The following is a 23754-nucleotide window of genomic DNA, read 5'->3' as shown; positions in this document are numbered from 1 at the left end:
CTATGCCGATATTTGCACTCTGATCTCATTTACTCCCCAAACATATTGCTTCTAGACAAACCATGGCTTTCCCCGACCATTGAGACCTTGACCAAAAGAACCTTATCTCAGGACTGCGTCCCGTCTCAGTCCTCATGGGGGGACATGATGTGTCTCATAAGGATAGGTTTCTGCTACATCGGACACGCGCTTCGGTGGTGGCCAAGCTACGCGCTTCGATTGCAGAGCTGGCGGATTTTACCCCGCTTTCACTCATTATAACATCTACTTTGAGTGCCCATCTGGTCTCCTGTCTCTACCATTTGGCTCTTACACTTCGACCACAAGTGGGCACTGGGGCGCGTGCACCTTGGGAAAATGACCTCTAGGCCCTAAAACATTTGGCAGCCACTCTACTCTTATCTGCTTTTACACCCCGTAAGGAGCAATGTTCCCTCTAATTTTTTTCCTCTGTGTGCGGCAGTGTAAGGTCTATGTGCGCTGCAACCAAGGCTGTGTGCGCCAGTAACCAGGCGCGCGTGTGGGTGCAGCGCTAAATATCACTCCAAACTTTTGCTTAAAAAAGTGCAAAGAGTGTGCATTTCCTCATACAGATCTACTTGAACAGTGTTAAGACATATTTGAAACCGTCCCACACAGCAATTTGAAACCTTAGCTGCTATGTTGCTGCATTTCTTTTCTTAATTGAGCTGGGTTTCGGGGTGATTGTGTGCATTTGTTCAAGATTTCATGTTGATTTCAGCACATGATGGGCGCTGCGATTAACATGAAAACTGTAACAAATGCTCTCTTTGAGCAGGAAAAATAAAATTATAATAACATTATTATAATTTTACTTTTCGCAGTTTCAGGGCTGGGTTAGGGTAGGGCCGCATCAGGCTTTTGACTAACACATTTTAATGCTAGTGTCCACATCCCTGCATTAAAATGCATTAGTCACATATTCTAGCGCCCCTCTGACAATACTGCAATTGAGGCACACTGCCAATGAGGCTGCCCAGCCTGCTAAAATTGTCTAACATATTAGAGCATGCAACTGTGCCATCACATTTGAAATGCTATGCGTCAGAGAGATAATATTCATGAACAGCGCTGAGCAGGCAGGCCAGAATTTAACAGATCAATTACGTGCCCCAACCAGCCTTCCTGTGAGTCTACTCTGGGGGTACCAGCCATCATGAGGGGGATTTATAGAGCGGGTCTTGCCCGCTGTTTTTCCACAACCACACCAGCCTTTTGGTGACCAGAAGCACACACATGCTTCAAAGATTGGACACAGTGGCGGGTGGTAGCTTTGTTTTTCCTTTTTCGCACCCCTCAGCTGAAAAGTCACTTTACCCGGAGCCTCTTGCGCAGGATGTTATAGTTTTACAGCCTGCTGGGCCCATTCCTTCTTAAACCCCTGCATCAGCCTGGACAGAGATTTTTGACAAAACAGTCAACTTCTCAGCCCCTGGCGAGCCCTCTGAACATGTGTACTTTCCTGACCCGGAGGCACAGTATTGGTCTTGTCACTTGTTCCCGGGACTTGATTGTCGACAGAGCGGCACACAAGTGTTTAAGTGCGACCGGCAGAGTTAGGAGCTGGCAAAAGCACTCACTGATATCTGAATAATTCATGTAAAAGCGTCAAGGGAACCATGTTGTTCCTGCTTACATTTCACATGCTTTCCTTTAACTTGCATTCCCTATGAGTGTTTGCTATTTCCATGATTTTATTTTAGGCAGCATATTACTCTTGTCTAATGCGTAATTTGAATTGTGCCGCATCCAGGAGTTTATAGCGGGCCACAATTGGGTTGTAGCTGAAGGCAGCGGAAGTTTCTATCAATGGGGCAGTATGGTGTTCAGTGGAGAGGATGTGGCACTATGGTCAGAGCTGCCGAGTTTGGAACTGGGGAAACAGGTTCAGCCTTCATGACCAATCCCCCAGACCACTCTTATGGTTGCAACTAAAAGATCAGTTTGAGGGTCACAGTCCCAGAAAGAAAGCGGGCTCACTGTGCTACTGGATCCAAGTTAGCCTGACTGATGAGGGGTAATACCCTGAAACCAGGCCCAGGACGCTTGTTTCTGGTCCAATGAGGACCTGGCTTAGGAGTTCAGGCTAGACTGTTCCCACAAGGGGCAAGGTCAAGATTTATTTGCATATGGCTGGGTCTAGGATGGGTGGCATGGTGAGCAAAAGAATGGTGGATTTAACCCAGATCTTTTGACTCAGGGTGAATGTTTGATTTGTTCTGCATTCCTTTCATAATTTCTGTGTCTTTTGTATGGTAAAGTCAGGCTACTGATGAGTAGTCTAAGTCTATAAAGAGTGCCCATCTACAAAAGCAACCATTAGTCCTTCATCAGAAGATATCAATGCACCAATGACTAGGTCATGATGAAGAGGAAGTTATTGAAGAAGCTTGCTAATTGTATGAGGTGACTGCCATTTTATTTTTTAAAGTAATACCTACCATGATGTTCAATAGCTGGTGACATTTGCTATGCACGCTGTAATTGCGGTGACAGGAAGGGGGACGCATTACTTCTGAGCTGGCACGAAGTGATGCCTACTCAAAATGGCCTACCAGTTTTAAGTAGAGGCAGGTATACACTTCAGTGGAGTATGACATGTGAACAGCTGTCACTCTAGATGCAAAATGGTGGGTGAATGCGGAGGCAAAAATTAGGAATACCTGTTGCTTACAGTTAATGATAGGTCACTTAGTTTACACTCATTTCAGTTTTACGCAAAAATTGTTTAAAAAAAAAAGCAGTATTGCTCATTCTTAAAGCGACTTTACCATTTCAAACTATGTCAGATATATTACATGTGTGTCATTGTTGAACATCTTTGAGAAATCTCTTTCTTTGACTGAAAAATATGTAACTGGACACTTCCTCAAATTCATAATATTTTTCCCAAAGTGTGTATGCGTGGCTTCATATAAAAATAAACTTGGAGGGTCCACAAATTAATTTATTTAAGTACAACTCCTGTTGCATAAGGCAGACAATGTATAAAAAAATATTGCAAACAGGGAACAAATAAGTCCCCTGTAAAAATCTAAACTCCTGCTAGAGCGATGGTATATAGTGCTACATTGCCACCTTTCAATGAAGTAGAAATGAAATCGCACACCCTAAGTGGGTCTTTTAAGAATGTTCAGCAAAGCATGCCCCCATATGCAAGGTCATGGTGGACACAGAGTCCGTTGAGGTGCTCTGGCCCTTATCTCTCCTGCACATGCTCATGTGAGTTATTTGGGTTTAGGATGACCAAAGACTGGGCTACAGCAGGCCCTGTTAGACAGGCCATGGTCTTGCCTGCATATCCCGTTTGTGCAGGACCAACCAACATATGCTTGTTTTTTTTATTTCTAGTTGTAATTTGGGACGGTCATTACGGCCCACCAGTTTTCAATGTCACCAGCCACCCCTGAATGAATAACAATAACGCAGCATCCGCAGCTGCCTGGACCAAGGGCCCCATCCAGACACAGCTATTCCGCAGACAGCAGAGAAAACTAGCATTTTAACCCAGGTATTTTTCGGTTAGTGAGCTTGCTGCATTTCTTCTCATAATAGAGCGCAGCTGCAGGGTGATTGTGCGCCTCTGTTAACGTTTTCATGTTAATGGCAGCACCCTTCATAGGTTGCAATTAACATGGAAACTTTAAAAAAGGCACACTATCACCCCCCAGCCCAGCTCTATTTAGAGAAGAAATGCAGGAAGCTTACAAACACAGCGTGTGCTTTTAAGTGATTATAAAAGCACACGCTGTTTTTGGTGCTGCATTTCCTTTGTTTTCTAGAGTGTAACTGCGGGCAGTTTTGTGCTTAATCGCGGTCCTGACGGGCTCTGCAATTAACACAATGAACCCCACAGCCGCACTCTGGAAAACAAAAGACATTTAGAAATAGAGAGCACTTGCTAAATGCAGAGGCGGCATGAATGGTCTCGGAGATGTGGCGCCACAGACACAGCTGTGCGCGCTCCAGGGCACAGATGTGCGCGCCCGCCCAGGCGCGCGGCTTCGTGGGAACACTGGTAAGGAGTATACATTGATATGTGGCCCTGTATACGCGTGGAGCAGGATATTGCCCCCGCGAACTATCCTTGAACAGCGCTTGTATTATGAGCGTTCTAAACCATATTGTAAATGAAGTCATCCTTTCTATTGCTGCTCTGTGTTGGCAGACGAAATAGCCCTGTGTGTATGTTTTTCTGAGTTGTTTCTTTGTCTTTTTTCTTTTCTGTATAATGGAAAATGCAATAAACAGAAGTTAAATAAAAAAATAAAAAAAGACAAAGAAGAATGAGAACCCGGTCAATAGACAAAACAACTTCGCCACACTCTCTGGGTAGCTTGCCTGCATTTTCTCTGTCGTTTTAATCACAGGTTCAGCGCCTACAGCTCCTTTCAGAGATCCTGTGGAATATAAAGGCCCAGCATGCTGCCCTCACACACCACCATCCTCCATAAAGTGTGGCACCATCCACTCAAATCAAATCAAAATAAGCTTTATTCGTTTTTTTTGTTTAAAACCATAAAAGCAGCAAGAAAAAATACATACATATATAAATGACTCCGCATATCATTTACAAGGTAGAAAGGAACCAACTATTAAAAACAAACTATAATCAATTTGGCAATTCAGCTGAAAGAAAAAGGTACGTGCGAAATCGAAAAAGGGTAGTGGGTTAGTAGCACAAGGTTCATGGCATCCCCTTTCACCAAGAATTGTGGTTCAATGTCATTTGCCTTAGGGACGGATGGGATCTGGGGCCGGGATAGAAATCGTACAAGTCCCAGATGAGAATGGGGCCATCTCCCTCTTTGGGCTGGGAAGATTGCAAATAGGGGACAATGTTCATACTCTTGAATTTAATTAAAATCAGGTCGCCCGCGACGTACCTAGCCAACCCACCCTCCTGACACTCAGGATGCCGCCATCTAAAGCAGATGGCAATGGTCTGTTTTGTTTTAGCCAGGAAATGGCTTTGTTTAACAGGTCCTGGTGAGTTTCAAATTTGCCCGGACTAGAGCAAGGGACCCCAGAGAGAACAGTCACGTAAGGGGCGGCTTCTGGAGGTAGGTTAATCCGATTCCTTCTTTCAGGTGCGGTCCTGGGAACTCTATGGGGTACAGGTACGGGGTTAAAACTAATGTTCCAGCTTCTTGGATTAGGTATAGACATGAGGGGTTCAAGAGTTTGAACTTTCGTGCGTGTCGTGGGCTTGAGCTTTTCATTGTTACTGGGGGGAATGGGGTGAATGGGTGTAGCAGTTATTTCAGTTGGAGTATAGTTCCTTAGTATAGTATTTTCGATACTGGTCAACCTGTCTCCCAGATCGTTGATTTTTGTGACCAAGGGTGATAGTGCAGTTATTAACAGTTGCTCGATCTGGGCCAGTAAGGTCAATTGAAGTGGTGATACGGAGTCAGGTATTCTGTTCACAACCTCAATCGGCAATAATATAGGTGGGTTGGAGGGAGATAATGAGGGGCTAGTGCACATTTTGTCGGCATTAGATGAATTCTCAGTGTCATTGTCTTTTTCCTCATCAGCATCTCTTCCCACTATAGGGGGGGTAGATAAGTCCTGGATGTAGTTCGTACCACACAGGGCATTCAGCTCCTCCCAGATGGACATGATGAGAGGAAATCAGAACTGCAGCAGCAACAATAAACAGTACAGTGTGGGATCAATAATAGGATACAATAAAACAACTCGGTACCTCCTCCTTCGTAGTAGCCAGGAGGGGTGGCCCGTCCCGGCCTCCTTGTGCCTCTGAGGGCCACAGAGGGCCCGCCCTTTGCCCGGCGTCCCGCGGAGCGAAGCAGAGCAGAGGGCAGTTTTATGGCGCCTTCTGGCGCTCTCGTGAAAGCAGCGCCGCCGCTGAGGCTGCCGGGAGATGTAGTCCCGGAGCGGCGGCGCTATGGTCAGCAGAGGATGACTCCTGGCGGTGGCGGCTGCTGTGGGGGACTCCACGCCTCCCCCCTCTGGCACCATCCACTCACAATGCCAGCGTGGTCACATTTACATTCAAGCGAAGCCTTGCAATGGCAGCAAGCCCACCCTTAACACTGCATCAAGGCTGTGGTTTGTAGGAGTTGTCTGGAGTTATATCCATCTGCCGGACTACAGTTTGTGTACTAACTGTCCCTGTGCTCTGTGCCCACATCTTGTGACTGGGTCCTCCAGAAACCAGCATCTTTCCGGAGCGGTGCATCTCTCATGCTTGGCTTCCCCCACCCCCCTAGTATGTTTAGCTTGTGCATATGAAGTCAGTAAGAGGCAGCTGGTCAGCTACTGTGGATGTTGTGTAGAGCGTATTTAAGTCTCTTTCATAGGGTGCTTATACTTCGGGCACCATTTACCAAGTGCTCTCGGAGACAACACAATTTGGATCTCAATAGGGAACATGAGCCTGTAGGTATGGGCTACTCTGTCAATGATGTCACCATGACACTATATTCTTATACCCATCTACTACTATCTACTAGATTTCTTTGTGTTGAACATGTAAAAATATGAACTTTGTGATACTGACTAAATTGCAAATATCCCATGTGGATAAGTCCTCAAATATCATTTAGCATTTTGTTTTGATGTATCCACCTTCACGCACCCAACTGCAGCAGAGTTACTGCCCCTCCTTTGTAAATGGTACTCTGGACTGGCTCAAAGAGTCGCTTCCCTCGCTCTTCTGGAGTGGATTTGGCTATTCTCTGCATTCATTAGCTTGACACCGATTATTGTTTTTTCCCGGTGTCCCTTCTATTCACTACCTACACTGCATCTGGTTTCATTGTCTAAACCAGACTCTATATTTGTGTTGTCCTTCCCTATCACCTGCTTCATCTTTGAAGGCAAGAATTTGTAGACTGATGTTGTACTATGGAAGGCGTAACAGAAAATAATAAGCAATTGCACTTACAGGCGGGATGTACTGGAGTGTCGGGTACTCTAGAGAAGGGCGAACATTTGCAGTCAAGAAGGGCAAACAGTAAGCCGTCTTTGGTGAGGGGGTGCGGGTATGGGCTACCACCAAAACTATGTAATTGCCAATCTACAACAATTTGACACAATGAACCAATGATAGTAGCCCTATCTCTTTATTATTATTTGTAGCCCTTGTGTCACATGAAAAGAGTGGTGCAGAATCTGTAAAACATGTTTAGTGTGTACAAGCAAAACAAAAAAAGGTTGACAGTTAATTTACGAAAACTAAATCAATAGTTATAACCATGATAATGAATGCACAGATGAAGATATTGGGCTGGAACAACATGCTCAGTTATCATAACTAATAAGAGAGAAGGTTGGTCAGATCAAGCAGAGCAAAAAGCTAAATTACGCGCACATTGAAGTTTACAACTGTTATCAAACAGAAACTGGGTGGTAGGTTCCACAGTTTGTTATGATGTAATGTACCCCAATATAGGCCTAGATAGTCACCTAACCTTTCACTGACATTGTACTACATAACGGTTTTTGGTGCGTACCTTTTACCTAGTTATGGTGCTGCATAAATGTTGTCTGGTTTTTCCCGAAACCTAGACTCCTTTATTATGCATGAGGATTCTCAGAATCACAGCAGGATTACCATCTTCTGCATAATAACTATGTATGAGGTGCATCACTATTGTCATCCTAGGCCTACATGACACAAAAATGTAGAACCCCTGAGGGTACCTTTTGGGTATATAAACACCATATCTTTGCTGGGGCAGCCAGAGGAAAATAAAAGACTTCCATGCTGAATCGAGACGCTGAGGTTCCTGTACGCAGAGACTCCAGCTAGCAGTGGTCTGACATATCTTGCTGGGTGTCAAACTCGAGACCAAGATGGGGTCTTTCGTTCTCTCACATCAGGTAATGGGGTTAGCTCCATCCGAGGGGGTTCTTGGCTCTCCACCTATATCCATGCTAAGTACATTGAGGTACATCTAGATATGGTTAGCATCGTAGGTGTACGTATTATTACTGTCATGCCTGCATATATTCATTGTTTTAGCACTATGGTAGAACTCTACCATCTATTTACTCTGTCTGTGCGTATAACAGTATACATCTGTTTCTGTCTTATGGTTGTTGCAGCACACATTTTACACTGGAATGACCCTGGTTCAATAAAAGCTTATTGAAAACATCCCCAGTTTATTTTGTGTATTTCTTTGAGACAAAGTGAGCGCGAGTGACTAAGCGAAAAGTACTGTATCCACGATCCCTGAAGGGACAGGGTTGTCATGTTCTGTAGTTGCCAGAAACTATTCTCTCCTTGATAACAAGGGTTTATAGTGGCACTGTGAGCTAGCTGGTATACAGGCAAGCATATCTGGTGGGGGTGTCTGTAATCAGTCTGGACACCACTCTCAGTTTAGGTTATCTAAAGGCGCAGATCCTATTTAGATTTATAGGAACTACATGACAAGTTGAATGCTGCAAGTTAATTATTATGTGGTACTGAGATATAGGGTCATAGTAGTGAGGATAAGTTGACAAGATAAGACAGCCTGATTATTTAACAGCTATTGACCTTTACTACTGGGTACCCTCAACATGCAGCGAAGACTGCAATTGGTAAATAAAGGTAAAGTGGAGCTCTGCTATGGCAATAAGGCAGTTAGTACTTTGGATACAATTGTGGATTATCAAGGAACTTATTCATGTAAAGAATTGCTTAAAGAAAGAGGTCAGGCTCCCTTGAAGACTGAAATTGGTAAATAAAGGTAAAGTGGAGCTCTGCTATGGCAATAAGGCAGTTAGTACTTTGGATACAATTGTGGATTATGAAGGAGCTTATTCATGTAAAGAATTGCTTAAAGAAAGAGGTCAGGCTCCCCTGAACCGTTGCTCTTCTCTGCTTTAAAGATCACCTTGTTTTGCATTTGATCCTCTGGTCACTGTTTTCATAAGAACTTTACTTTCCTTGTTCGCACTACAGCTTCCCCATCCTTAATGTCCTTGCCTTCAGGGACATCCATTTCCTCCTAAATCCGAGATTGCAATTTCTTCAGAATTGTTCCCATGTGCTCACCATGTCTATCAACTCTTGATTTTGCATTGACCTGATGCAAGTTCATCATCCTTTTCTTGGCAGCTGGACCAGCGTAAAGAGAGATATCTTCTATTTTTTTTTTACTTTTTATTTGCATTTTTTCATAATTCAACAAAATAGACATGTCCAGACTGGTCCAGATTTCCCGACTTCCCGCCCACCACCCCCCGGATACACCAATAAAAGCAATATGTTACATATCTTCCCGCTCCAAGCAAGAAATCGTATCTGCATTGTCATCGGACTCCTTCGGGCTGTTAACCCCTGGCTCCCCCTAGTCCTTTTCTGCCTCTGCCGTGTCCCTCCTGTCTCACAGCCCTCCATCAAGACCCCGGTATTTCCTCCATTTCTTCCAGATCCTGCCAATTTTTTTGGGACAGCCCTGTGCTTTGTACGTAACTCTTTCGGCTGCCATGTAGAGATCTAGGCCTCTCCTCTATCTGTGGTAGCGTAGCCGCCCCCCAGTATTTCGCTACATCTCTTTTTGCCACTACCAGGGCCAGCACCAGGAAGAGCACCAGTGGGCGGTTAAGATCTATATCATTAGTCATGCCTAGCAAGACCAATTTCGGGTCAGTTGGCAGGGGTGTTTCCAGTACCTCACCCAATTCCTTTAGAATCCCCTCCCAGTAGGTCTGTATCTCGGGATATGCCTAGAGTATATGGTAGAAGTCTCCCCCCTCTTGGCCACACCTTAAGCAGTTCGTATCGCCTATCTTTCCCATTATATGTAAACGCACCCTATCAAAGTAGGTCCTGTGCAGGACATTAAACTGTATGAGCCTCAGCCTGGATTTAATTGCCACATCCCTGGGGTGCATAAGGACAGTGTTCCAGTCAACTTCGTCCATTTCCCCTATCTCGCTTTCCCATTTGCTCCGAAGAGCCCCTAAGCCATCCGGCATGTTATTCATAAGTGTTAGGTATGTCAGTGACACCGCCCTCTCTGGTATCTGCTCTTGCAGGAGGCGACCCTCCAGAGGTGTGTTTTCAGGGAGTACCTCTACCGTTATCCCTTCAGCCTGCCAAGCATGTCTTAGTTGGGCATATTTCAAATATTGCGTGAGGAGAAGGCCAAACTCCGCTCAAGGCCGGGAATGGTTTCATGGTCCCTTTAGCTACTACGTCACCCAGGGTCGAGATTCCGATCTCGTCCCATCTCTCAAACCCCTTCAGCTTATTCAATTCTCTTAAGCACGCACAGTGCCATATGGGTGTCTGCCTGGAGGGTTTCTCCGCCCATCCCATGGACCCATTCGCTCTGTTCCACAACTCCAACGTGAGCCTCGTGGCCGGCAGTAGCCTTCCCTTCCCCCCGTATAAGTAATGATTGTATGTGGGGGTGCCCATGGCATGTCTCTCCAGGGCGTATGTGCGGTGTGTCGCCGGGGCATGAAACCAGTTATTGATGACCACTAGGTGCTCTGCCCAGTAATAGGCCTCCGCGTTTGGGAGTGAAATCCCTCCACTGTATTGGTGCCTCTGTAGGGTCGTCAGTGCCACTCTAGGTTGTTTACCGAGCCTGATGTACGTGCGAACTTCAGAGTTAATGTCCCGGAACATTCCGCGGGGCAGGGCGTAGTATTCGTTTTGGAATGCGTACAGTAGTTTGGGCGGCGTCACCATTTTGAACATGGCTACTCGGCCTAGCAGCGTGAGTGGCAGGGTCCGCCATCTATTCGCATCCGCCTCGAAATTCCTTAATATCCGTTCAACATTCCTGTCATATGAGGCTCACATATCTAGTGTCATATATACTCCAAGGTAGGTAAAGCCCTCCGTCGTCGTCAGCAATCTGTCTGGAAGAGACGCCCATTGTTCTCGGCCACTCTGGTATTTGTGCCAGTTTATCCTGTAGCCCGCGTCAAGTCAAGTCAAATGTCAAGTCAAAAGATTTGTATAGCGCGCTACATACCCAGAGGGTCTCAAGGCGCTTGAAGAAGGGTGGGGAGTTACTTGTCGAATATCCACGTTTTGAGTTGCTTTCTGAATGCTAGGTGGTTCTGAGTAAGGCGAAGGTGAGTGGGAAGTGAGTTCCAAGTTTTAGCTGCTAGGTAGGAGAAGGATCTGCCTCCCATGGTGGTTTTGTTGATGCGAGGAACAGTGGCAAGGGCTTGGTTGGAGGATCGTAGCTGGCGGGAGGGGGTGTAGAAGGATAGTCGTCGTCGGCATAGAGGGAGATCTTTTCTTCCATGGTATCAAGTGGCCCCAGCCTAAATCCTCGGATATCTGGATGTTGTCGGACAGCCGCCGCGAGTACCTCAATCGACAGTGTAAATAGTAGTAGAGATAGGGGGCAACCCTGCCTCGTTCCTCGCCTCACCAGGAAGTCCCCGCGCAGCACCCAGTTTACTTTAAACCTGGCCCTCGGGTCCGTGTACAGTAGTTGCACCCATTTCCTGAAGTTTGGGCCGAAGCCCATTTGCAGTAGAACTCCCTCTAGAAAGGGCCAATGGACCGCATCAAATGCTTTCTCGGTGTCCAAGGACAGGAACCAATGGGGGTCTTTTCTCTTACTCACTTCCTGCAGCCAGTTATGGGATCTTCGGAGGTTGAATCTAGTGGCACGTACCGGGAGGAACCCCGTCTGGTCCAAGTGGATCAAAAGAGAGGAGATATCTAACCTAATTCACAGTGACAGAAGGAAAATGACCACAGAAGAGGGATGCATGGAAAGCTTTTGTAATAAGACGCTTTCCAACACTTTATGAAATATGGGATCCAGATATTCTTGGTGAACAACGAAGAGAAGACTGTTTATTATCTGGACACTTGCTGCTTTAAGGGTCTCAATAAAACATACTACCTTTGAGTCTCCATGTTTAGGAGAGTTCACCAGACACCTTGACCCATGTCGCCCTGAGGTGCTCTATGAAACATGGTACCTTGGGGTCTCGATGGTTAGGAGAGTTCCCCAGACAGCTGGACCCAAGCCGCCTTGAGGCTCCCTATGAAACATGGCACCTTTGGGTCTAGATGGTTTGGAGAGTTCACCAGACACCTGGACCCATGCTGCCTTCAGGGTCTCTATGAAACATGGCACCTTTAGGCCTCAGTGGTTAGGAGAGCTCACCAGACACCACCTGGACCCATGCCACCTTGAGGATCTCTATGGAACATGGCACATATGCGTCACCATCGCTAGTAGAGTTCACCAGACACCTGCACCCATGCCGCCTTGTGGCTCTGTATGAAACATGGCACCTTTGGGTCTTGATGGTTAGGCGAGTGAACCAGTCACTTGCTGGACCCAAGCCGCCTTGAGGCTCTCTATGAGACATGTCACCTTTGGGTCACGATGGTTAGGCGAGTGCAACAGACGCTTGCTGGACCCAAGCCACCTTGAGGATTTCAAAGAAACATAGTACATTTTGGTCTCAATGTTAAGGTGAGTGTAGTCCACTGGAAGGAATATACTGAGGTTATTTGTCATTCATATATCTCATGCTCTAAATATGAAGACCTCTTCTAAAATCAGTACTTCATTTAAATAATGGAGTGTAGAAATCTTCAAGGATTTCCAATGCTTTCTTTACAACGTTTATATAATGTTTTCAACAAACAGAAAAAGGGCAGTGTTCCAGTAATTGGTGGCCTAACTAAACCGGCATAGTATATGACGCTTTGAAGAATGAATGAGATGGTCCAGTCATGTGGAAATGTGGCAAACAGTCAAGTCCCTAGTGAGAAGACCACCTATATACTTTCCAAGACATTCACTATAGACCTAGTCAAGCACTGCTGCTAGACACTGGTAACTAAAGCTACTTAAGCTGACCGGCTTGTCCAGTGGTGGAAGAGATACTTACGAATCTTTTGCTTCAGCTGGTCTATTTCCCTGCGCACACTTTCACATTCCTTCCAGCTGGTCCTTTTGCTAAAAAACAATAATGGGTGATAATGATTATCAGGTCAATTGACCAGAATAAAAATGGTACAAAGATTAGTCCATACTTTCAGCATTTAACACAGAAACTAACTAGCATTGGCAAGTTCTGGGACTGGAAATTTGAATATAATTTCCACCACAGTACACCCATCCAAAGATAGCTCATGAAACTCAATGGAGCAGCCCCAAGCATGGAAACCTTGGATCGCTTATGTGGCCCGGAACCCACCTTTTAAGGACACATACAACAATACAATCCAACAAGCATTTGCAATGCAATAGGTCTCGCATTAGGAAAGTTTGAGCTATTGGTATTGTAAATGACAAATTTTGTATTTATGTGTTAGTTTTGAAAATAGCGAAATTAATAGCTTTGTCACTTACAATGCCAATAGTTATACCTTTCGCAAATGTGACACCTATAGCATTTGTAATGCAATATGTGTTGTATTTACGTGACTTAGATGTATTGATATTACAAATAACAGTGGCTTTTAATTTTTTTGAATAATTAATACTTAAATAAAAGGTATTGTAATTTATAATGGCAATAGCTTAAACTTTTGTAAATAACTTTTGTGAAGATTATGTTCAGTATATTTTATTGTGACGAAAATCCAAGAACAGAAGTGAAATATTAACAGCTTTTTGTGACATTTGTGATAAAGCTTGAAACATTGAGAGAACATATTTGAACCAGTTGTTGTTGAATGGTTGCACAGATTGATGCTGTGATAGCGCAGAGTGATGTTGTGGTGGCGACGAGTGATGATGTGGCGTTCAGTGATGCTGTGGTAGCGCATAGTGATGTTGTGGTGCCCCCGGGTGATGCTGTGGAGGCCCTGAGTGATGCTGTGGAGGCCCTGAGTGATGGTTTGGTGGCGCATAATAATGCTGTGGTAGCGCATAGTGATGCTGTGGTGGTGCTGAGTGGTGCTGAGTGATGCTGTGGTGGTGCCGAGTGGTGCTGAGTGATGCTGTGGTGGTGCCGAGTGGTGCTGAGTGATGCTGTGGTGGTGCTGAGTGATGCTGTGGTGGTGCTGAGTGATGCTGTGGTGGTGCTGGGTGATAATTTGGTGGTCTGGGCCATCGCGGAGTGAAGTAAATATTATCGCAGTGTCTGGGCCATGAGATTCTTAGCAGGTGGGAGTAGAGCGAAGGGTGTAGTGGGGAGGGGGGGGGGGGGAGGAGAAATGTGAGACACGGCCTGACGGCCTTGAAAAGTGTGAAGCAGGGGGCGGGGGAGCGGATCCCTTTGAAGTGAAGCTCTCGGAGGCAGGCAGCTCGGGGAGCAAATGGTAAGCACGTTCACGAGCACATGCACTCGACGTAATCTGCCTGAGGGGGGGGGGAGAGCAGCATTGAAATAGCGCTCATCGGGGAACTGAACACACCGAGGGTGGGCTGAGGAGGTCCCCCTGGGGGTGTGGAGGGGATGCATGGAGCGGTGGGGGAGACCTGGGGGGGTGGAGTAAAATCCAGGGGAGGGAGAAAAGGACAGGGCGCAGGATGCATGAAGGAATCTGTGGGGCAGAAACCGCAGACCCCAGGTGGAGGGAAGCCACAAGGGAGTCGGAAACAGGGGAGTGCAGAAGAAGCGGGGGGCAGGGAAGGGAAGGGTCTGCTAGACACGGAGCGGGGGCACGAGGAGGGAGGAGAGGAGGCGAGAAGAGGGCCGGGTACCAGCAGAATAGATGTGATGGCAGTGGGGGTGCAAGAGAGGTGTCAGAGAAAGAATGGGGTGAAGGGCAGTGTAGGGAAGAGGTATCTGGCAATAGGGGTGGAGGGCAGTGGAGGGAAGAGGTATCTGGCAATAGGGGTGGAGGGCAGTGGCAGACATTTGCTAGTTATGTTGGGCATTGAAACATTACCACCAAGCACAGCTCATATCCTGAGACACATTGTCACTGATTAAATCATTAAACGTATCATAGAGGACATCGCTGACTTCACACATCCCACCACCCTCGATATGATGGATAACCTCTTTAGTTTACATTTATTTAAATGGATGAATTGCAAACTACTGTCAGCAGGTAGATGCTCTTGTAAAGAAAATAGAAGGGGGGTGCCAGAAAACTGTGCAGCAAGATGGCCGCTCCCTAACTCCGCCCTGCTGACAGAGACGACAATCCCCTATAATCCTCCCTCCAGAGGGCTTGTGACCCTTAACTATTTAGTGGCCACGCTTGTGGAAGGTTCCCCTGGCCAGCTGAAACAAGACGGGTCGGTCCTGGGACTGCACCAGAGGCTGGTGCACAAGGGACTCGGCCCCTGTGGCGGCGCAGCCTTCTTGCTGCAGTGAGGCTTAGTGGGTTCAAGCTGGTGTGCCTTGGGCCTGCTAGCTTCCTGTCTGGGACAGAGTGCCTGCTGTGACTGAGCTGAGCTCCGAGGCCCCCTCTCCCAGGGAAGATTGGTGGCAGCCATTGCCAATGTGTCGCACGTGTGGGTTGTCACGCCCCCTGCTGTTGGCGGCTCGGCTTGTGGCGTGGGGGTTGTCCAGGTGGTCAGCCTTCTATCGTCTGCTGTTGCCTGGGCTGTCCCGAGAACTGTACCAGAGGTGTGAGGCGGCCTTCCACAGTACTAGCTAGGATGGCCCTCCCCTAACCCACACTGACTACTGCTTGGAAGGTGGGTGGCACCCTGATACTGCTTCGCACAGAGAAGGCTGCCTTGCCCCCTAATGTTGGCTGGCTCTGGGGAGCTAGAGTGTTGACTGGGCTGTCTTCATGGGCGTTGTGGTGACGTCAGGGTCTGCTCGTGCCCCCCAATCCTAGGGGTGTGCCAGACCCGGTGTGTTGGACTCCTGCTCACTTGCTCTGTTGTCCCCTACTATGCAATGGGCAAGCAGGATGGCAGGCAGCTGAAGCTGTCTTTTGCAGCCTGCAGGGCGTCAACCGCAACGGAAGCACCCCTGGAGAAACTGAGGCAAAAGACCACTGGAAAGGCCTCCTCCCTGCCTGACCTGGACATCAATGGCATGTTCATGGACCTTAAGCATAGCCTCAGCACCACAGACTCCAAAATCAGTAAACTTCCCATGGACCTGGACCACATGAAGGAGAGGTTGGACAAACACTGCAGATTCCTTTACCACATTATGATGTGTGTCGCAGAAGTGGAGGACGCCCACACAGCCACCAACAAGCATCTTATGAGTATGGAAAGTGTCCTAGAGATAATAAAAAACAAAAATTAGGGCTTGGAGGCTTGATTTTGACAGATTAACCTGCGTCACAGAATTAACTGCCATGGACAGAATGGATGCTTATGTTGAGGAGTTGCTCCGCTCCCAGCTTTTCCCAACTGTTCGCCATCGAACGTGCCCACCGTTAACTGCGTCCTCGCACGGCCCTCAATCTTATCGGGTTTGCATTAGGCGAGGGAGGTTGAGGATGGTTCAACTAGATTGGGTGGTTGACGTGGATAGAGAGGGAGGGATTTTGTTCTGTTTGTTTGCTGTCCTTGTTGCAGAGCACGTACGTATCAGCATGCTATGCATGCCCATGACCCTTTACTCACCCAGCGCCCTCTAAATAAGCTCTACGCCCATCACTACCACCTTGTAGGTTGCAATGACTGCCCTAAGCTGTTTTACCTGGAATCTATGCAGAATAAATAATCAGAGCAAGGCTTGCTTAGTGCACATTTACTTGCAACAACATCAAATCAATATTTGCATCTTGCAGGAGCTCCACCTCACCAGCAGTGTCTCTCATCGCCGCCTTCGCTCTGGCTGGCTTGCAGAGACACCTGCTGCAGCATACTCAAACTGTGCTTGTGGAGTTGGCATTCTCATGTGGAAGGGACTCCAGTGGCACACAACCACGTCCATATGTGACACGCATTCAGGCCGCATGAACAGCTGTGTATATGGGTCAAACACTGGCTGGCCACCCTTCTTTGCGTCGTTGCAAACAAAACAGGTGATGGACCGAATGTGGATCAATGTCACACATTCACCCCAGTCAAAAGATCTGGGCCCAAATCCATCGTTTTTTTGCACTCCACACCACCCTGGGTTAGACAATGACGATATGCAAATCAGCTCTGACCCTGTGCCCCATGGGAACAGTCCAGTCCGAACTACAAAAGCCAGTGTCCTTCCCAGAACGGAATCAAGCATCCGAGGACCGGACCGGTTTCGAGGTAACACCTCTCATCAGCCCAGCTAGCTTGACTCCAGTGGTGTGGAGTGCCTGGGACCCACGTCTGAGCATCCCCAGCGCACTTATGGCGGTATTGCAAACAAAACAGGTGATGGACCGAATGTGGATCAATGTCACACATTCACCCCAGTCAAAAGATCTGGGCCCAAATCCATCGTTTTTTTTGCACTCCACACCACCCTGGGTTAGACAATGGCGATATGCAAATCAGCTCTGACCCTGTGCCCCATGGGAACAGTCCAGTCCGAACTACAAAAGCCATGTCCTTCCCAGAACGGAATCAAGCATCCGAGGACCGGACCGGTTTCGAGGTAACACCTCTCATCAGCCCAGCTAGCTTGACTCCAGTGGTGTGGAGTGCCTGGGACCCACGTCTGAGCATCCCCAGCGCACTTATGGACTGGACTGTTCCCATGAGGCTCAGGGTCAGAGCTGATTTGCATATCGCCATTGTCTAACCCAGGGTGGTGTGGAGTGCAAAATAACGATGGATTTAGGCCCAGATCCTTGGACTGGGGCGAGTGTGTGACATTGATCCACATTCGGTCCATCACTTGTTGTGTTTGCAATTTCCGCCATAAGTGCGCTGGGGATGCCCAGACGTGGGTCCCAGGCACTCCACACCACTGGAGTCAAGCTAGCCAGGCTGATGAGAGGTGTTACCTCGAAACCAGTCCGGTCCTCGGATGCTTGATTCTGTTCTGGGAAGGACATGGCTTTTGTAGTTCGGACTGGACTGTTCCCATGAGGCTCAGGGTCAGAGCTGATTTGCATATCGCTATTGTCTAACCCAGGGTGGTGTGGAGTGCAAAATAACGATGGATTTAGGCCCAGATCCTTGGACTGGGGCGAGTGTGTGACATTGATCCACATTCGGTCAATCACTTGTTGTGTTTGCAATTTCCGTCATAAGTGCGCTGGGGATGCCCAGACGTGGGTCCCAGGCACTCCACACCACTGGAGTCAAGCTAGCCGGGCTGATGAGAGGTGTTACCTCGAAACCGGTCCGGTCCTCGGATGCTTGATTCCGTTCTGGGAAGGACATGGCTTTTGTAGTTCGGACTGGACTGTTCCCATGAGGCTCAGGGTCAGAGCTGATTTGCATATCGCCATTGTCTAACCCAGGGTGGTGTGGAGTGCAAAATAACGATGGATTTAGGCCCAGATCCTTGGACTGGGGCGAGTGTGTGACATTGATCCACATTCGGTCCATCACTTGTTGTGTTTGCGACCCTTCTTTGCGTCATCAATGAGGGCCTGCTAAAGTCTTGAGGTGAGGCAACTTTAATTTCATACTCAATGTGTTCCAGGGTGCGACCGCTCAACTAAGCCTTACAATATAAGATCACAGGCATATTAACCTGTGGTGGTGCGCTCAACCTCTGGATAAAGAGGGCACTTGTAAAGGGGCCACTCATAACACCTGGTTCAGAATTGACCTCTGGCTGGCGACCACGGATGTGGCTCCTTGGCAGAGGTCCATTGTGGACTCACAATTCCTGACATGCAGGCTCGCTCCTTCATTTGCCGTCTCCCTACCAATGCTTTCCGCGACCCAACATTCCTAGATGAGATTCGATGGAGTATTGTGGAATATATTTCCCTTAACTCCGTGTCCTCCGCTACTACACTACGGGAGGCCTTTAAGGCTTACATTCAAGGTGTGTGCATTGCCAAGCAGGATGGGTGCTGAAGGCTATCTGAACACAACTTACTAAGCTTTAATCTAATATTTGAGCCCACAAGCTTTTCTTTTTCTTCTCTGGGGATCCGGGCTTTTCTCGCCTCCATCAAGCGGAAGCATGATGGATATGAGGAAGAAGCCCTGTGGGAGACGGACTATCTTGGCACAGAGGCTGCGGTCCAGCGCTATGGGGAGGGGGCCGGGGTGGATGCTGGCCAGGATGTTGGCTTGGCCCTGGGCTAGTGACTATATTACAGAGCTGCTTGATGACACAGCAGGTTTCCCACTCAGATTCAGAGGACTTTAAGCCCCCTATGACAACCTTTTCACTGATCTTTACCCCTCCGATATTACGCATGACCCAGCCTGATTAGATTAATTTTTGGACTCTATTCAACTCCTTAGGCTCGACCATGCACATAGCCAGTACCTCTATGTCCCATTCCCGGTCGAAGACATTGTACAGGTGATTCAGAGCATGCCTGGGGAAAAAAACAGGGACTGGATGGCCTGACTGCCACTTTGTACAAAGAATATGCCCAGATCCGTGCCCATCATGTTCTGGCAATGTGTGATGAGGCTGTAAGGCTGTGGCACTTGCCCCCTACATTGCCTGAGGCAGTGATGTCACTATTCTGAAACCTGGGAAACCTACCAACCCTTGGTACTCCCAATATTCCCTGGATTTTATGGGTAGACCTCTTTGTCACTAATTAATAGAATAATATTAAAGCATTCTGCGTCAGAAAACGTGCAAGTTGTCATAATGACACAAAGAGTACCAATGTAATTTTCTACGGTTTCCCTTATGGACATTCTGTGTAATGGTCTATTTCAAAATGTTTTTCATAGCTTAACAGTAAGTGCATGGGTGCCCTTCTCCTTTCTCATACCCCTCCAGTTATGGCAGCAGCCTAATGACACAGGCGCCTTTTTCTGAAAGTTCTTTAACAGGGTTTTTTTCTATATACTGAATATGTCTTAATGCCCTGCAATAATATGCATATCGAACAAGTACTTCCACTGGACCAAAGTTAGCATTGTTTTGCCTGTATTATTAGAAAATGTGGTAGTGGAATAGTTTGCATTGTTAGAAAAAAATAATAAATAAAAATAATAAAAAACGTACGGGTGAAGAGAATAGCCAAAAATAAATTTAACAAGAATTGCCCTGGTAGGGATCCAAGGGCAGGAAAAATTCAAGCTTGTTAATACGACTGGTATCCAATTGGGTCTGGTGATAGAAAATTCAGACTGCATCACAGTGTAGCACTGAAATACACAGGTGATTGTCATTATAGACTTGTGTCCATGAAACCAAATGCTGATGCACAATCTCAGATGCGCTGCATGTTGCTTGGCAACTACTACTGTTTAGGTCTTCATTTTTGTTTGTTTGTGCACATTGAAAAGCATATTGTATATGCACTTGTTGCAGGACAAATCTGTTGTTCAGCAGATTTGCCCAGTCCTTGATGCATACAGTAGCTTCTACCTTGTATACAATGACCCCAAGTATCTATGAACTACCCTGCATGGAAAGGCTCTACCGCTGCGTGCACAGGTGTGCTTGAGGTGCTCCACCATGATTGCTCCTATGCACTAGCATTCGGGCGTGCATTATGCACCACAACTTCCCAGAGTAAGATAATTGAATGCCTCAAAGAGATGCACATGGGGCAACGGATAGGTAATGAATGAATGATTTAATGAGAGGATGGTGTCACACGTTGAAAGGCAATTACATAAAAATGGGCAACCCAGTATATCCTTATGGGCTTGCGTAAATAAGTATCAGGTAAAGATGCCTACAAATGATATATTTGAAAAAACGTTTAAATAATATATCTAGTTATTCTTCAAACATCTGATCATGACATAAGGAAACCAATTCAAATAAAATAATAATCTAGATTACTTAGGTGAAGAAATAAATGCATACAACCGGGTGTATATATTAGATCCTTATATTTTTCAATCATAGAAAAAATGGTTACAATAGGGGTTCAAACATAGGGATATACTTCAGCAACATTGATAACAGAACTAAAGGAAATTCTAGACAGTTACACTATTCTAGTTATAATGTACAATAGCCAATTCCTAAGAATGAATGAGTTTGAGAATGTCCTAGCAATAGGACAAAACGTCTCCCAGTTTTGAATCTTAACAAAAACTCAAAGGAAATGGGTTAAAGCTTTGATGTTTCGGTTTCGACCGAAATGAATCTATAAGACCATCATCAGGACAAGATGTTTCAAATGAAGATCCAAGAACCCTAAGGGCAAAGGTCAAAGTTATTTTAGAAAAATGAAAAACTGCTGGATATCTACAGTGAGTGAAAGAGGTCCCGTAAGGTGTAAAGTTACATCCAAATGTGTTATTTCGCAAAGAGAAGTTGCAACCACAGTCGGGGGATCTCCAGTAGCCCTCCACAGACTGTTTAAAGCCACCTTTAAACACTTTGTTTGAAGGTGGCGAACAAATTTGGATGTAACCAACTGAGTGATGCAATACAGGCTATGAATCTGCTCACGAAGGCTTTACTATCAATTTATCGTATTACAGGTTGTCTTGAGGAACAGCCCTGGCACTGCCCTTCCCCATCTATCCTCCTACCTACTAGCCACACAAGATTATCTCTGGAGAGACTCAAAAAGAAAACACCACTCTCTGAAGGAAAACGTCCAGCTCTGGTACCCATGTACATTCCATGCGTCCCAAGATCACTCTTTGTGAATCTCCTCCCCCCTCACTAGCGCTCAGAGGCCTTCTCGAGCTGTATGTAGCAAACAAACCTGAAATAATTACATACATTTATAATATCCTAAGGATGCTCAGAATCCACCCTTGTGTTGGGCCACAAACAGATCTGAACATTTAGTTATTACTGTAGGAAGCTGGCTCTGTATATACTATACCAAAGTGACTTATAATGTGCAGATAGTCCAGTAGAAAACCAAAGGTAGGCAGAGGTAAAAGTAGATAGCACCTTCCTCTTTATTTGTGGTAGTGTGGGCGAGCAGTAAGGCTTTATCAGAGGGTATTGTTAAGCATTTGTTGTACACACTCAATCAGCAAATTATCTCACACACTCAAAGACTGACCTTCAGACCAATTGGTTTTGTATAAAAAAATCTTTTACTTATTTTATTTCCTAGAACCAATCAAGCCTGGCACAGGTAAGTGATAAATACTTTGAAGTAATAATATAGTTTGTAAACAGTTTGTATTGCAATTGTAAATATACTTTGGTTTGATTACAGTAGAACTACTAGTAATGCAATGCTTTGCAATATTGTACACATACTTTGTATTGGCTTTTCAGTAGAATGTCAAGTAGATACTTTACATATTACTTTCCTTACACATTGCAGTATACCTGGATACTGCACTGGGACATTTCCTGTAAACCGGTAAATAAAAGCGTTTTGGTTATTCTTAGACTTTTATAGATTTTCCAACTCCAAACTTATGTGGAAAATAGGGTTATCGGTTCAAAGGTAAGTGTTTGGTTGTGGGAGATGGTATTCCTGGGGTAGACTCAGAGGTCCCCCAGGGTAAGGATGACTCTTGTTACACCCTCAACGGCACTGCGGAGGCTGGGTGCAGAGTGCTGTTTTGGCGTTGGGCGCCCTGTAGCTTGCAATGGGGTTTGTCTGGTTTGCAAACACACTGCAGGCTCGGGGACGAAGGTCTTCTGGGAGCGACCACCATGTGGAGAGGTAGGATGGGATGCTGGGGGTTGGTTAAACACTGTCGGTTGGGCCAACCAAGGCCGTGGGGCGTGGGGTGCAGGGGTATCTTTTAGCGTTGGATCTTCTTACCAGCTCCTGGTCGCGGTTGGGGGGACCTTCCGGATTTAGGCTGCAGGCGTCGATTGAAGGCTTGAGGCAGGTCAGGGATCACTAGATCTCGGGTCTGGATCACTGGGGAGACCTCCTTGTGGTGTTTGGCCACTTGAACACGGGCTGTGGGAGTCTGGTGCAGACTCGCGGATTGTGCTGGAGCTGGAATCAATTGTAAACAAATTCGGTGTTCACGGTTGACAAAGTCTTTGGTTTGGAAGGTAGGGCAGGTTCTCGGGGTTCTTGAGGTTGCTGGCTGCAGGACACTACTGGCAGGTCGTTTTTCAGGGGGCATCTGTAAGATGTTCTCTTTGTGCATTTTTCATTAAATCCCACACTGGCATCAGTGTGGGTTTCATGTGTTGAGAAGTTTGATACCAAACTTTTCAGTTTTCAGTGCAGCCATTAAGGTACGGTGGAGTTCGTAATGACAAACTCCCAGCACCATATACTCTTAATGGCAGTATTGCACTTACAATGTGTAAGAATGGCCTTAGACACTGTAGGCGTACAGGGCTCATGCACCTGTACCCTCACCATTGGTATAGTGCACCCAGCTAGAGGGGTGACTGGTCTATGCCAGGGCAGTGGGTTGTAGGCATGGCACACAGGGATGTGTGCCATGTCGACTCTTCACTTTGTTCTGCACCAAGACACACAGCCTGCAAAGGCAGTGTGTGAGTGTAAAGGTAAAGGACCTCTAAGGGTGGCACAATAAGTGCTGCAGCCCTTAGATGCCTTCCCTGGTAACAGTGCCCTGGGTACCTAGTGTACCATTTACCCGGGGCCAGAGAGTCATAATTGGGTTAGATCTTCAATGCAGTTTTTAGTGAAAGAACATAGGCTCTAGGTACCTGATAAACAGGAGCCCAGGACACACTCAGCCGAAGTACATCAGCAGTTCAGCAAAAAGTGGGGGCAACCATGCAGAAAGAGGGCACTTTCTTACAATTACCAAATCTGGAGAATAGTGAAGTTTAACACAGGTAGAGTATTTTTTAAACCATTTCCGAAAACAACTTTGGCACCATATTGGAACTTTTTGAGACAGTGTCATTCGAAAAACCACAAAATGTGGATGCTGATTATTGCCAATCTATTGTGAA

The 23754-nt window shown here is 46.5% G+C and overlaps 1 protein-coding gene across 1 annotated transcript in view; it reads right to left on the bottom strand.

Annotated features, from left to right (window-relative positions):
- Positions 1–23754, bottom strand: part of LOC147746874 (uncharacterized) — a 290318-nt gene that overhangs the window by 140645 nt on the left and 125919 nt on the right. Inside the window, exon 7 of the mRNA XM_086952279.1 lies at positions 12868–12935. Within this exon, the coding sequence (XP_086808405.1) occupies positions 12868–12935 (68 nt within the window). The remainder of the gene's footprint in view (positions 1–12867; positions 12936–23754) is intronic.

The sequence above is a fragment of the Lissotriton vulgaris genome, chromosome 1_1 (assembly GCF_964263255.1).
Source record: "Lissotriton vulgaris chromosome 1_1, aLisVul1.2, whole genome shotgun sequence".
Taxonomy (NCBI): domain Eukaryota; kingdom Metazoa; phylum Chordata; class Amphibia; order Caudata; family Salamandridae; genus Lissotriton; species Lissotriton vulgaris.
The sequence above is the reverse complement of the archived record's forward strand: the minus strand, read 5'-3'. Positions and strand labels throughout refer to the sequence as shown.